The sequence below is a fragment of the Desmodus rotundus genome, chromosome 2 (assembly GCF_022682495.2).
Source record: "Desmodus rotundus isolate HL8 chromosome 2, HLdesRot8A.1, whole genome shotgun sequence".
Taxonomy (NCBI): Eukaryota; Metazoa; Chordata; class Mammalia; order Chiroptera; family Phyllostomidae; genus Desmodus; species Desmodus rotundus.
The window spans coordinates 30,812,822-30,828,637 of NC_071388.1; the positions used below are offsets into that span (position 1 = coordinate 30,812,822).

Here is a 15,816-nt window from a genome sequence, read left to right on the forward strand (position 1 = left end):
GTCCCTGATGAATGAAAACTTCAATGAACTTCCTAGTGTATAATCTTTGGACATTTGTCATATTATTTCTTTAGGATAAATTTCTAAATGTAGAAGTACTGAGTGTAAAATATGTACATTCTGTAGGCTTTTGAAAGAATTTACTAATCTATCTTTAAGAAAGGGAATGAGTTTACATTTCCAGGGGTGTACAAAAGGGCTAGTTCTTTCATATCTACCAACACGAGGTATTGTCACTCCTGTTTATCTTGCATGTGAATAGACAAAAATAAGGTTAGTAAATTGTAATTTGTAAATGTAAACATTTTATAAGGCAAGTAGAAGAATCTGATTTTAGGAAGCTTAGAAGTCAAGTTAAGTTCAGATTCGATGCAGAAAAAAAATAAAGGGAATTTATACTCCTGTTGTTGACTTGGAAGTGATATAATAATGCTGGCATTTTAGGAAAATCACTTTGATGATTAATTTGTTACAATGATTCAGGTCTGAGGAAATACAGTTCAGCAAAGACAAGAAGAATTATAACTGAATTGAGGAAGAAACTAGAGGATGTGAGATATTGAAGACAAAAAGAAGAGCTTTTCAGGGTTTCCGATTTGGGAGTCGGGAATGATAGTAATGTCGTTGTGGTGACAGGGAAGTTGATAAGGAGAAGGCTATTGGACTGCTGAGTTTAAGATGATGAGGGACTAGGGAGGCAGAGGGGATATCCACATGGAGGGCCCATTGCAAGTTAAATAGGGACGAGGCAAGCAGGGCTGAAGAGAGAGCTCAGGGATATCTCCGTCATCAATGAATCAGGCTGCACTTCTGGAATTGCAAACCAAGGTATAAGAGAAATGGGCTAATGTGCTGAATTTTTTTTTTTAATTCAATAGAATTTGCTAATTGGTTGAGAGGTTGGAGAGTAGAGAGAACAACTGAGCAGCCTTTGTTGAGACCTAGTCTCAGAGGCAGAAAGAATTTTAGAGATTGTCTATTTTAGTAGTTTTTAAATTAAATGCTCATAGGAACTTGCTTGCATTTAAGAGGTTGAAGAGTTTGAAGAAAGCCACTTGAGGAAGACACCATATGTGCACACTTTTATGTGTGGGAGAGGACAGAGCAGGAGTGTAACTGCTCCGTGTTTTTTATTCACTACTTAATCAGAGAAACTCTACTTTTAACCACGTTGTATACTAGTCTTCCATGTAGGACTATTTGAAAAGAGTTATAGTAGCCTTAAAAGATTTGCAATCTAGTCATTCTAAATTTACAACTGAGCGATTAATTGAATCTTGAAGAGATTAAATAACTAGTTTAAATTCATCCATTTGTTCATTTATTCAATGACTGTTTAGTGAGTTCCTGCTTTGGATCAGGGACTGAGATAGAAACTGGAAGTACAGAAAAATAAGACCAAAGAACCAAGGGGAAGAGACAGACACTGATCAAAACCACCATGGAGATGGGAGTATACATGCAAAGTAAGATGTCAGCGCCAGGCCTTAGCTCAGGCGCCCTTCCAAGACTGGGTTCCACTGCCTTTCACTGTGGGAGTGGACCTGCCCAGACCCTGAAATGACATCTAAAACTGAACTAGAAATAAAAATAACCCCAAAGGGAGCATAAAAACATTTAAGAAATTAATCATTGCCTTACATATTTAACTCAAAGAAAATCACCCTCTTTCCAGATCATTACAAATAATTACTTCCTGCTTCAGTGGTAGTGATCTTAATGTTGAAATCATACCTTTTGTGTTCCCAGCAGACATTGACTTTTTGGTCCTACCGTCACCAACTCCAAACCCTTTTACTTTGCACGGAGTACACCTACTCCCTCCCCACTCCCTCCTCTCCCTGAAGCCTTCTGGTGTCACAGGGTCTCCTGCCTCAAGAGCTATGGACCGACCAATAGCAGCAACTTCTACGGAAGTCCTTTTAACTTTGCCGTGGATTGATGTATACGTGCGATTTATTTTACTTTTATGGCCTTACACTTTCTATTATAAAAGCAATGCCTGTTCACTGAAGGAAACTTGGAACAAGTGAATAATAAAATATTACAAGAGAGAAAGAATAGAAACCACTCATAACACCATATGGAAGTAACATTTTTCAAATTTGTGTATACATGAACATTCCACTATGAAATAGGATTATACTGTATCATATTTAATAATTTGTTTTATTAAATATTTTACAATTATTTAATATCATAATCTAATTTTCTACTATATTTTTTAATTTCTCTCTCTTTTTTATTGTTCAAGTCCAATTTTGTTTTTAATTTTTTAGAGAGCATGGAAGGGAGAGAGCAAGGGAGGGAGAGAAACATTGATGTGAGAGAGAAAAATCGATTAGTTATGCTCATAAGCTTAGCTGCCTCTCTTAAGTACCCTGACCTCTGAGCAGGATTGAACCCACAACCCAGGCATGTGTCCTGACCAGGAATCAAACTCAGTGACAGTGATTAGACCTTTGCTTTGCAGGACAATGCCCAACCAGCTGAGCCACACCAATCAGGGCTGCACTATATTTTTTAGTGACTGCACTGTAATATTTATTTAGAATTAGCTTTGTGTCAGTCATCATTGAAAAGTAAATGTATATGCATTATCTCATTTAAATTCATGGCAACTGTATACAGTAGGCACTGTTATCATCCCCACCTCACAAAAGAGATGAAACACAGTGGAGCTTAGCTAACTGGCCCAAGATTTCATAGCATGGAAGTAGCAGAATCAGGATTTGAACCCAGGTACTACAACTCTGGAACCCAAGATTTTTTACACTGACTTTATAATGCATAGCACACCATTCTTTTTATAATTGTACTATTTCAATCTTCTGATGGTGGATACTTAGATTTGCACAGTTTATGCTGAAGAAAATTACAATAAATATTCTTATAGGTAAGTCTTGGCCTCCCATTCATGATAATTTCTTTAAAACAAATTCTAGTGTTTAAAATTGTTAGGATCCAAGGGTTATTGTACAATTTATGACATTTAATTTTTATGCAAACTTAAATCTTCAGACAGCCTGACCTAACAAACATAGACTGAGAACTGGACGCAATACAACACGAAATTCAAATCCTTTTTTGATTTCTAGAAAATCACATCTCCACTGTGTATCCTGTGGGAAACAAACTCATAATCCTGTTCTGACCTTAGAGTTATGAAATAATTTAGAAATCTAAAAGGTCATTCATATGATTTCAAATTTGACAAAGTCTTTTAGACGTGGGCGCACTGCATGTATAATGGGCTCTCTCAGGCCTTGATTAGTCCAGATTTGGAAAATGTCCTGTGTTTCCTATTTTTGTGATATTTGACCTAAAGAAATGTTTGTCAGAATCCTTTGATAATTACAGAGATCATCTGAAGCTGAATAAATGACATATTGGAAAACTAAGGTCAAATGGTCTTCATGGACCTAGTGTACCTTTTGCAAATACATCAAGGCATCACAGCTACAATTGCTTTAATAGAATGCCCAACTGTGCCTCTTTTCAATATTGGTATGTCTTAAAATGCCTTTATACATGGAAATAATTGATGGCAGATATTAATCTGCAGAAATACTTTGGAAATAATTTAAACTTTTTGTACTTTAACATTTTCCAAACCAAAAATTAAAATAAAAGATCAAGCAAATGTGTATCTTGAAATTTGATTTCCTTGAAAAGTTTCATATCCCAAGTTGTAAACCAGATCTCCAGCATCCCTCCCGCACCATTAAAAGGAAAGTTCTCATGAAATAATTTCCACATCTAGGAAGATCTAATTAATGATGATTTATTTTCATTGTTTTTCTCACTTTTGACATCACCTGATGTCACAGAATGCCCCCTAAATTACTTCTGTACATTCCTGATCTCAGCCACCCACTCAGTAAGCACTATTGCTAAAAAATTGCTCACAACACGGGGAACAGGTTTCCCTAATCAGCACTCCCGCTGGGTCCTTGGAGTTGATGCTATGCACGTACTGGATTTCAAATAACTGACCCCCAGTTACCACTGCTGCCATCGTTCCCAACCTCCTGCCTTCCTTTATTTATGCACCATAATTATGGGTTGGGTCAACATCCTCCAATTTTTTTTTCTCATTGGTTACATCAGGTTATTAGAGAAGCCGTACAACCTAACGGTATACAGGACTATGGGGTCAGATAGATGTGGGTGGAGTCCCAGCTCCCTGATTCTGTGATAACGAGCGATTATCTAAATCAGTGGTATTTCCTCCTCTCGGATTTGGGCATGAGAGCCATACATATGTCATAGGTTGTGAATGAAGATTGAATAAGATAATGAATGTAAAGAGCTTAGTGAGTTGTGGGACTCAGTAAAGGGTTAGAAAGCTAGAGCAGAAAGAGTACATTTCTGCGGCAGGGTCACAAAGCTGTTTCTGGAAAGAGTCAGGACTGGAGCTCAGACTTATCGATGACACCAAATCCTATGCTCACACCACAAACACCCCGTCCAGGGGTCCAGGCCAACCTTCCGAAGGCCTCACCTTGCAGGCTGTCCTTGCTTATTTGCTGAGATTTAGGAATCAGTTCCTGCACGTGCTCATGCGTTTCCTCCAGGCCAGTTTCCCATCTCCCAGGAAGAAAAGCTCCATTTCTCCTTTAGCTTTTCTGTCCCCTTTATTCATTATCATCATCCAACTTTAATTCTCTCTCCTCGTCAATTACTTTCTGAAGCGCTCATCAGCTGGGTACGACAGCCTTTATAAAATGTCTTTGTTAGCAGCCCACCTCTGAAGCCATCATGGAAGGGAGAGCCCTGCGTCTCTTCCTCCAATACAGTGTTAACAGTTAGGAAACAGGTTCTGAATTCAGCCACCTGAGTTTGAAGCCGTCTTTTTCCACACACCCCAATTCTGTCACTTTTTCACTTTGAGAACTTGAGTATGTTTTCTGCCTTGATCTATAAAATGGAGATTAAAATTATACCTACCTTATTGAGTTGTAACAAAGATTAAATTGATGAATATATGTAAAGCCTTTACAACAGTGCCTAGAACATATATATATTATCCATAATTTTAATAATTATCTATAATAATAAGCATTATTATTTGTTACATATTTCCAAGTGTAGCTCAGAGCTATTCTCTCTTCCCAATTCATCTCATTGTTCCCCGCTACCATGCAATAAATAAATACTTGTCCTTCTCCCACTTGAGTGATGTATTGAACAAATGCATGAGAAGTGCCTGAAACTACACTTAGCGTAAGGAAAGCACTCAAATGCTAACCCTTTCTGTTGACTCCCTACACTACAGCAATTGACCCAGCTTGCTCTTGACTTTCTTCTTGAAAATTTCTTCCTTCAGATTTTGACAACTTACACTTTTCTGGTTCCAGTTATTTTTCTAATACTTGATCATCTCCTTCTACATTTTTTTTTTGGTATGTACATACTTGTTCATCTCCCCACATAGTGTAAACTCCTTGAGGGCAATGGGAATACTTTATTTATCTTTTTCTCCCAGTACTTAACACATGGTAAGGATTTAGTAAATCTTGGCTGACTTTAGTATTTGTCCTGAGTCTTTTAACTCCCTGTAAAAGAATTCTTTATTTCCCCAACTCCAGTCAGGGTTAGCTATCTACAAGCCTGAATACTCGGGATTTTCATACCACTCACAGTTGTTTTACATCAAATAGCTTAAATTCAAAGATCTCTCTTTCTAATGCTAGCTTATTATTTTGGTCATTTTAATTTCTCTCTTAAGGTACTTACACTAACCATGTCTAACATGCACTGAGTACCTGTAATATTCCAGTACAGTATTAGTTTCTTTGCATACATGGTTTCAGTTCATAGTCACAACAATGACGTAGTTGTCATTACGCTTGTTTTACAGATAAAGGGCTTAAGACTCCAAGAAGTCAAGTGATTGTCCCAAGGTCACAGACCTAGTGGCTTTGGCAGAGCCAGGCTCCACGCTGACGTCTCTTAGATCTTTTCTCTATGCCATTTTGAAAGTTTAACATATTAAATGTCAACATGAATACTCCAGATAGTAATTATTATAGCAATTCTGAGGAGTAGAATTTTTTTAATTATATATTTAACTTGCAAGAGAATGTTTAGTTCCTATCCATTGGTTTTCTCATTGCATTTATTAATGCTTTGCGAAGCAGCCTCCAAGTACCTTGGAGAATGTGGCATCTGACCAGCAGACTCCTTGTCAGAGCTAACTGCAGTTGTGTTGGAAATCGGCTCTCCAGCTGGGCTGGGCTGCAGTTAGGAAACAGGATTGTGGATGTTGAACTGCCACTGCTGGGATGTGAACCAGACTCGAATGTTAAGCAATAGTGTCCACAGTTGGCAACCCAGGAACTGCCAAGTTGACAGCTAGACTAAACTGTAGCAGCCCAGGAAGACGTGGTTGGTTTCTCCTTGCAGTCAATACACAGTCTGATAGTGTATTTTCATGAATACCATCTTACTGTCCCATAAACCGAGATGCTGTCAAGTATGAATCCCAGTTAGATTCTTTGTGAACATTTCATGTCTGAGCACACGTGTAAGCCTTATAATGACCCTGACTCTAGTTGGTTTGGATTAGTCTGTAAAGGGAACGCACAGTTCATTAAGCCTGTAGAAGCTCCAAAGGCAGCCGCACTTCTCTCTCCATGAACTAAGTAGATTTCTTGCACTTTATCTAGGACGAGATGAAAGGGCTCCATAATGCTGTGCTGGAAGTAAGACCTGACTCGCTGAGGGACCAGAACAGATACAGTGAATGTATGAAATTCATAATATTAGTAATGAGCAAAACTTAAAAGGAAAATCTAAAGGTTTGAGGGCTTTTCTGTCTCTTTTTAAAAAGCATGTAACAAATGATTGTTTAAATCTCATTTTCACTTAGAGAATTTATTTATTGCAGGCTTGTAATAGCCATTTGGTATTTCACCAGATAGAAAATTTACTTAACTTCCTCAACATCCTGTCACTTAATTGTGTTATTGTTCATTTTCTTCATGCAAGGGACATTTTTAGATTCCTAATACATGCCAGGCACTGGGGTTGGAAATGAGGAGTACTTTGATACAAAAATTAAAGGTCTCTGCCCTCAAGATGCTCCTGGGCTGGTGAGAGAGACGGTGTGTAAGTGTAGCAGCACAGTAGTTAAAGGTGTGTATAGTATATTAGGGGAACCCAAGTGAATGGCACATAAGCCAGCCTAACAGGATGGAGAAGGCCTTTCAAAGGCAATAATAACACCGAGGGTATTAAAGAAGAGTAGGAACTGAGTCAGAGAAGAGAAGTGCCAACATCCCAGACATACTCCACATTATATGATTACTGCACAAATAGCCCATTAGATTTTAAATATTAATAATTTAAAGAGCTACTGGAATTTTAGAGGGGATATTTTTATTACCATGTATTCAAATAATTTTTCTTAGGAACATATTTCTTGGGCCAGAACATGTTTCCTGGTAAAATGTCATTGTATCATCATATATGAAGATGTGCATTGTTTAGCCACATGGGTGCTTTGTTAAATATGAATATCTCAACCTTAGGAAAAGAATCATTGGCTTTGAAACATGTTTGAAAGTCAAAAAGTTAGAACCTGAACAGAGATGAAGTCAGGGACTCTGACTAGTGAGTACCTTTAACAGATGCCCTGGGACCTGTGGGGGTGTGCATGGAGGTTACCGACATATGTTTTTGAGAAAGTGACTTCTCACCATGAAACCTTTAATCCTGCCTTTAATAGCCAAGGGTGTGGTTACTGGAAAACCCGAGGAAGTGTAATAAAGCATCTTTGAGGGAGAAAATTTCTGGGCTTCAGTTTGAAATATGTGTCACTGATTATAATAAAGTAACATTTAGCTATTTTAATGTACACTTGGACAAATTCTAAAAGTTTATTTTCTTTAAAAATTGAGAGGTATAAATTGGTCCACAGAGTTTGCAAGGTGATGTTTAATTTTATAAACAACTTAAGATTATCTCCTTGGCTATATACGCAATACATCCTTCGAATAGTAGAATTATATGACAGACACTTTTGAGATACATATTATAATTATAGCCATGTTTTTAATTTTTAAATCATATTTTTAAAAAGCCAAATAAGGTTTGAAGTCTTATGAGAATACATAATTTTTTTACTTAAACATTTTTCAAAATCATGACTTAAAATGATTTCCAGACAGAGTTTGAACTGTTCAAGATAAATTGCATTGTATTATTTTAAACTGCTGTTAAACTAACATGTTTAGTGAAATCTATGCCAACTCATCCATCCAAATTACCTTATTTATGTTTCCCAAGTTACATAGGAAGTGAAAAAGAAACAGCAATTTCTTTTGAATTTGAAATGTCTTAAGTGTGTATAAGCATTCCAGATACTGAAGGATTTAAGTTTACAAAGTTGGTGAAAGATTTTATCCTACATGGCTTCAGGGTGACTGTTTTGAAATGAAGCATTTTCTTAATAAAATACATGTATTTTTTATAACCTTTAATAAAGAGAAAAAGACTTTTGAACCAAAACTCAGTAGACCTAGAAATTTTACTTTTGACCCTACCACTTATCCACTTAAAATGTTCAATAATTTACTATTGAACTTAAAATAAATTCCAAAATCTTGAACTGGGGCCACAATGTCTTACACGTTTAGCCAAAGAGGAGCCCTATTGCTCTTTGAGTATGCGGTGTCTTTTCCAGCTCAGCGTCTTAAGACCTACACTCTGAATTCCCTTTTCAAGTCAGGCTCCCCTCCTCAGCTACTGTCTCACATCTTCTTGTTTATTTCCCTCACGGCCCTACGATACTCTAATATTTTCCTATTGGTTTGCTCACAGCCTGTTTACTAACCCACCAGAATAACGGTCCCATGAGGGCAGGGTTAGGGTCCTATTCACCACTATGCAGCTGGAGACTACTAGTGTGCATCTATTTTCATTCAAAGTAACGAATGACTGAAAGACCAATTCCTACAACCAAAATTTCTGATAGCTACACCCTTTTCACATCAAACAACAGTTCATGAAGCACCTTGTATACAGATTTTTCTGTATAGACAGATGAGCATGTAAGAATCTATATAGAAGCACCTTCGATGTAGATTCTTCTATGTAGGCAGATGAAGATATCCGGTATATGAGTCAGATTCCTGTCTTCAAGAAATTGTAATCTACTCAAAGAATGTGTCCTGTTATTGATCTCTTAAAGTTTGCATAACATAAGAATTAAATGTATGGCATCATCCATCATTCCCCAGGTTTGTTTTATAAAACAGTAACTTACTGAGTTGGCTTACAATAAACAGAGAATCGTGGTCAATAAGGGTGGCAAATTTAAGAACCATATCATCTTTTGGATACTATAATGCATTATAACACATTAAAGTCTCTGAGAAATTTAGTGGAGAACAACTTTGCCTTAATAAGCTTATTTGATGTTGGAAATTTTTATTATATAACTTCTACTAGCATCTCCTAAAACTACTGTTGTAAGGGGATGCTATTTGAGGAAAAATGGGCTGCTCTCAATAATGTAAGCCATCACTAAGATCACCAGTAAATATTTCATGGGGGATGAAAGTGCGTCTTGGAAAAAAAAAGATCTGTCAATCAGCTCATCAGAACAATGACCATCTGGGCAGGGAGAGGAGGAAATAAGTGAGGTTGTAACCACTGCTTCTCTATAAGAGAAAGTGAGGAGAGTGTCAATTATTCACACTCTTATTTAATACATTGATATTCATTTACTAAGCAATAAAGTATGGTATTTGTTTTGAATGGGGCTAAAATCCATTGGAACATAGAAAGAATGGAGTAGTTATGTCAATCTATATTTAATATAAAACATAACTATTAAACAAAAATGGTCCTCATTTTTAACTCAACTTTTTAAGGTATAATTTACATTCAATAAGGTGCAACAATGTTACTATTACACACTTAAATGAATGCACCATATAACTATTACAACAATAAAGATGTAAATATTTGCATCACTGTAAATGTTTCTCTTATTTTCTTTCCAGGATAATTATTTTACCCTCAACCATAACAATCAGTGATCTGTTTTCTGTCACTATATGTTATATTTGTGTTTTCTAAGGTGTCATATAAAAAGAATAATTTAGTATGTAATCATTTATGTCTGTATTCTTTCACTCAACAAAAGGTTTATGAAATTCATGTTTTTGCTTATATTAGTAGCACATTCCTATTTATTACTGAATAATATTTTATTACTAAGTAAATACCTAAGAGTAGAATGGTTGGCTCATATGGTAAATGCATATTTAGCCTTATAAAATACTGCCCAATTGTCTTCCAGAATTATTTAACTTTATGTTTCCACCCAGTGTATGAGAGTTCCTTACGTTCTATTCTCGTCAAAACTTGGCCTTGTCAGTCAAGAGGTTATGTGGGATTTCTGCATCTAGGTTAATTAGGGTTATTTTTCTATGGTTTTCTTTTTTGTAATGTTTCTTCTAGTTTTGGTACAGAGTAATGTTGGCTCAGTAAAGTGAATTGGAAGTATTTCCCCCTTTCTATTTCCTGCAAGAGTTTGTGTACAATTGGTACAATTTCTTACTTGAATGTTTGAGATAATTCACCAGTAAAGCTATCTTGCCCTAGCATTTTACTTGATGACAAATTTTTATTTATTAACTCATTTTAAAAATTAATATAAGGCTATTTAGGCTTTGCATTACTTCTTGAGTCTGCTTACTACATTGTAATATACTGTGCCTTACAAGGTGTTTGTCTATTTCATATAAACTGTCAAATATATTTACAAGGATTATTCATAGCATTCTCTTATTAATATGTGCCCTGCCTTTACCCTCACTCAGTTTAGCTAAAGGTTGGTCAATTCCATTGGCCTTACCAAAATCACATTGATTGTCTCCATTGTTTTATTTATTTCACTGATTATAATCTTATCTTTATTATTTTTCTCTTTATTTATTTTGAGTTGGATTGATCTTTGTTTTTAGTTTCTAAACTTTATACTTTACCACTTTTCTGATATAAGCACTTAAATTATACATTTCTCTAAACACTGCTTTAGTTTTTCCCTATACATATTAATAATGATTTCATTCAATTTACAATGCTTTCTAATTCCCTTGGGATTTATTCCTTCAGTCATGGATATCAGAATTGCATTGTTAAATTTCTAAACATTTGGGTAAATTCTAAATGCCATTTTGTATTCTAAGTTACTTCCATTTTGATCAGAAAATATACTCTTTATGTCTATAATCACTTCACATCCCCTGAGACTTGGGTTTTAGCTCACAATATGGTCTATCTGGTAAAATGTTTTTGAAAAATTGTATATTCTGTAATCACTGACTAAAGTTGTTATCAATGGAAATTAAGTTATTTAATAGTTTTTGAGTTGTTATTGCCATTATAGTTGTATAAGTCTATCTTGTTGATTGTCTTCCGAATTATTGGTAGTAGATATTGAAATATACAACTATATGTATGGGCTTGTCTACTTCTCTGGGTGGTATCAATTTATGCTTCATGTATTTTGAAGCTCTGTTATTCAGTACATACACACTTAGAATGGCACTGTGTTTTCTTGAGAAATTTATTCCTATATTAATATGAAATGCCCCTTCTCACACTAATCAACTTTGCCTAAAATCTATTTTGTGTCAAATTAACATAACCCCTTCAGATATTTTGGTTTATTGCTATTATATATATCCTTTTCATCCTTTTAAAAAATGGTATATTTTAAAATATATTTTATTCTTTTTGCATAAAGTGAGTTTACTGTAGATAGCCTATACTTGGTCTTGCTTTTTTTCAAGTCTAAAACTCCCTACCTTTTATTATGAGTAGTTTACATTTGTAGTTAATGTATTTTTCTATATGGGTTTACATCTATGAGAATGCTGTTTGTTTTCTATTTATCTGAACTATACTTTGCTTCTTTTTCTTCTTTTGTGACAGCATGGATATTGTGACAGCATGGATGTACCTGGAGAATATTATGCTAAGTGAAATACGCCAATCAGAGAAAGACAAGTAGCACATGATTTCACTCATACGTGGAATCTAATGAACAAACTGAACTAACAAAATACACACAGACTCATAGATAGAAAGCAGATGATAGTTTGGAGCCCTGGGGTTGAGTGATGGAGGGATTGAGCAAAAAAAGAAAAAAGACCCATGGGCAGGGACAACAGTATGGTGACCATGGAGGGGGCAGGGAGTGGGTGGGAATAAATGAATGAATGAATAAATAAATAAATAAATAAATGTTGTTATTCTCGGATTTACAATATGCATCATTAACTTATCACAGTCTACCTTCAAAATGATACTTATTTATAATGTTAGAACATTACAACAATATGCTTTCATTTCTTAATATTTCATTGTTCCCTACTATTGTCATATATAACAAACACAATAATATAATTGTATTATGTTTGCTTTAATCTACACAAATATATTTTAAATACATTTTTGAATGACAAGAACTACTGACAGAGTCATCTAAAGAAATATAAACTCTGGTTACACATATAATAAACAGAGGAAATTAGTAATTTTAAAATTTCCCATTAAGAAAACCTCAGGGTCAGATGATTTCAATGACAAATTATATCAAATACCATATTTTGCCATGTATAATATGCAAATTTTTGCCCAAATTTTTGAGGGAAAAATAAAGATGTGCATTATACACGGGTAGTACTAATTCTGTATCTATATAAATGTTTTTAATTCTTTTACTTATGCTTCTGCATTAAAAGTGTAACTCTAGAAAACCATAAAGATATCCATATGAAAATAATACCCTGGAATGTGATCATTGGTTTTGTTTCTAAATATAAGTAAATAAATGAGTTAAAGAATTAAAATGAAAGCTTTTTTCCTGAAAGTTTGGGCCAAAAACGTGGGTGTACACTGTACACAGGAGCACATTATACATGGCAAAATACAGTAGTTTAAGAAGAATTAATGCAAATTTTTCACAAATCCTCCCAAAGTTAAGAAAAAGAGAGAACACTTCCCAACTCATTCCATGAAACCATTATCACCCTGATACCAAAGCCAGACAAGGACTTCATAAGATAGAAACCTATAGACGAATATGAATATGCATATGAATGAAATATAAAAGTCCTCAACAAAAAAATAGAGAACCATATCCAACAATGTATAGTAGGGAACATATACTATGTATGATCAAGTAGGATGTATCTCAGGAAAACAAGGTTGAGAAATCTGAAAATCAATTAATGTAATATACTGTACCAACAGAATAAAGGACAAATCCACATTATCATCTCAATAGATGCAGAAAAAAATGCTTACAAAATCAAAACCCTTTTATGATAAAAGTAACTCAACAAACTAGAAATAGAAGAGAACTTACTCAACCTGATAAATTGAACAAAGACAAGGAACAGAGGCAAGGATACCTGTCCATGCCACTTCAACATTGTACTGGAAGTTCTAGCCTGAGCAAAAAGAGCGAGAAAATAACATAAAAATCACCCAAAATAGAAAGGAGAAATTAAAATATTTCTATTTGGAGATGACATAATCTTGTATGTAGAAAATCTTAGAGAATCCACTTACAAAAAAAAATGTTAGAAGTAATAAAAAACTCAACAAAGTTTCAGGAAATAAGATCAACACATAAAAGTCAAGTGGATTTCTATATACCAGCAAGGAACAATCTGAAAGTAACATTAAGAAACAATTCTACTTACAATAGCACACAAAAATGATTAAAAAACACATAAGAACAAATTTAACAAAACAATGCAAAAATTAGATACTGAAAACTGTAAAACACTGTTGAAATTAATTAAAGACCTGAAGTAAATGGAAAGACATTTCACGCTCAAGGATCAAACAACTTAATAGTTTTCAAATGGTAATACTTCCCCAACCTGGTCTACCAATTCAATTCAATCTCTTCCTACCATAAAAGCAAGGAGCAAACTAGCATCTATTGCATCTGAAATAGATGATAGATAGATAGATAGATAGATAGATAGATAGATAGATAGATAATAGATAGATAACATATTTTCATAGGCTGGAAGGATTAATAAGAAACTAATGAACGCATAAAAGCATTTTAGCATGGTGGTAGTTGGGTTAAAAGTGGGAGAATGTGGGGACAGGCTAGCTTTATGTATTGTCCTGCTCTTTGTGTTCTATGCAGTCTTCTAAGTACTGGGCAAGACAGGGGCAGAAACTCTGCAGGCCCATCCCGGCAGTGCGGTGGAATGTGGACAAGGCTGGCTTCACAGAGTCAGACCAGAGTCTTACCTCATGAATTCAGTGAGCTCTGCGCGGAGATACTCCGGACACAGCATGTGGCTTCACATTACTTTGGACCTTCAGAGACTGTAACTAATACTAAGACAGGAGCAAGTGAGGGTGAGTAGGAGGCCAGCTGACTAATTCCAGTGGGTTCTGAACTTCTTTATTTCATTTCCAGAGCAACTATAGCTAAGATTCTCCCATGTCTCTCCATTTGGTCCTGCACTAACACAGGGAGAAAGAGGAGGTCTAGAGGAGGTAAAAACATTTGCCTAAGGATGACGCTGCTGCTCAATGTTCTAGAAAAGATGGTGAGAGAAGGGGGGGAGGCAAAGGTGAATGGCAGAGATTCTGCTAACTTCGGGCAGCAAATATACTTTTGGGAAAAGTGAAATCAAGACACTTCTTTGGCCTTGATCCACGTTTAGATTTGTTCAGACTTTTGGAGTTCAAGTTACACAGTGGGAAATGTTTTGATGAATTAATCCCATCCGAAAGTGGGAAAGAATTTTCAAGAGTCCTCAATGTCTTTATGTGAGAAACCCAGTGGCCCGAGTTCCTTCTTCACCTTTCTCCAGCCTTCCACTCTGTATATCTTTCCAAAGTTAATTAATTGCAAACTATCGCTGCTTAATTGCTTTTAGAGATGGACCCCTGCACAGGTGGGAATGGATGTGCCCGCATCTGTCAGAGTGAGAACGGAGTGGCCAGGTGTGCCTGTCACCCAGGCTACCAGCTGTCTGAAGACAAAAAGGCTTGCAGAGGTAGGAACTTGAATCTGATAGCTTAATTGTGTAATTGTATGAAATTTTGTGGTAATTCAGTTTGAATAGTTAGGACAACTAGGAGAAAGGTGTTTTCATTTTTATGCTTAAAATGGAACATTTATATTCTTAGTTGATCACTCGGAAAAGTACTTTACGATACTATAAAAACTCTGAAAGTTTTAATTACCAAAAAAAAAAGGTCCGGTATAGTTTCAGAATTAATGCCATTTGTTTTCTGTTTCTCATTCTGAAGTGAATTCCAGAATTGATATTTCAGAGCCTCGCATAACCACACAGGGAGGGGTTTTTGTTTATTTGTTTGTTTTCTTTTATTGTAGGCTACAAAAGGTACAGATAACCTTTTAAAAGCAAGGACTGCTAATGAGTGTTATCAGAAATAGGGATAATTAAGAAAGAAAGAGAGAGAGAGAGATAGAAAGAAAGGAAAGAAAGGAAGAAAGGAAGAAAGGAAGGAAGGAAGGAAGGAAGGAAGGAAGGAAGGAAGGAAGGAAGGAAGGAAGGAAGGAAGGAAGGGAGAGAGAGAGAAAGAGAGAGGGAGGGAGGGAGGGAGAAGGAGGGAGGAAGGGAGGGAGGAAGGAAGGAAGGGAGGGAGGGAGGGAGGGAGAAAGGGCCTCTATAAATACAAGGCTGCATATTTCTGTTTCCTAGAAATAACAAAACAGACATACTTCGGTTGAAAGATAAGTGATAAATTACTTCATGTCCAGAACTGATAAATGAAGCCATTCTCGTGAGA

General features: G+C 35.6%; 1 protein-coding gene across 1 annotated transcript in view; it reads left to right on the forward strand.

The window, feature by feature from the left end:
• The window catches only part of LOC112309221 (EGF-like and EMI domain-containing protein 1), a 195,070-nt gene that overhangs the window by 74,924 nt on the left and 104,330 nt on the right, over window positions 1-15,816 (forward strand). The window contains 1 exon segment of the mRNA XM_053919362.1: window positions 14,937-15,056. Within this exon segment, the coding sequence (XP_053775337.1) occupies window positions 14,937-15,056 (120 nt within the window).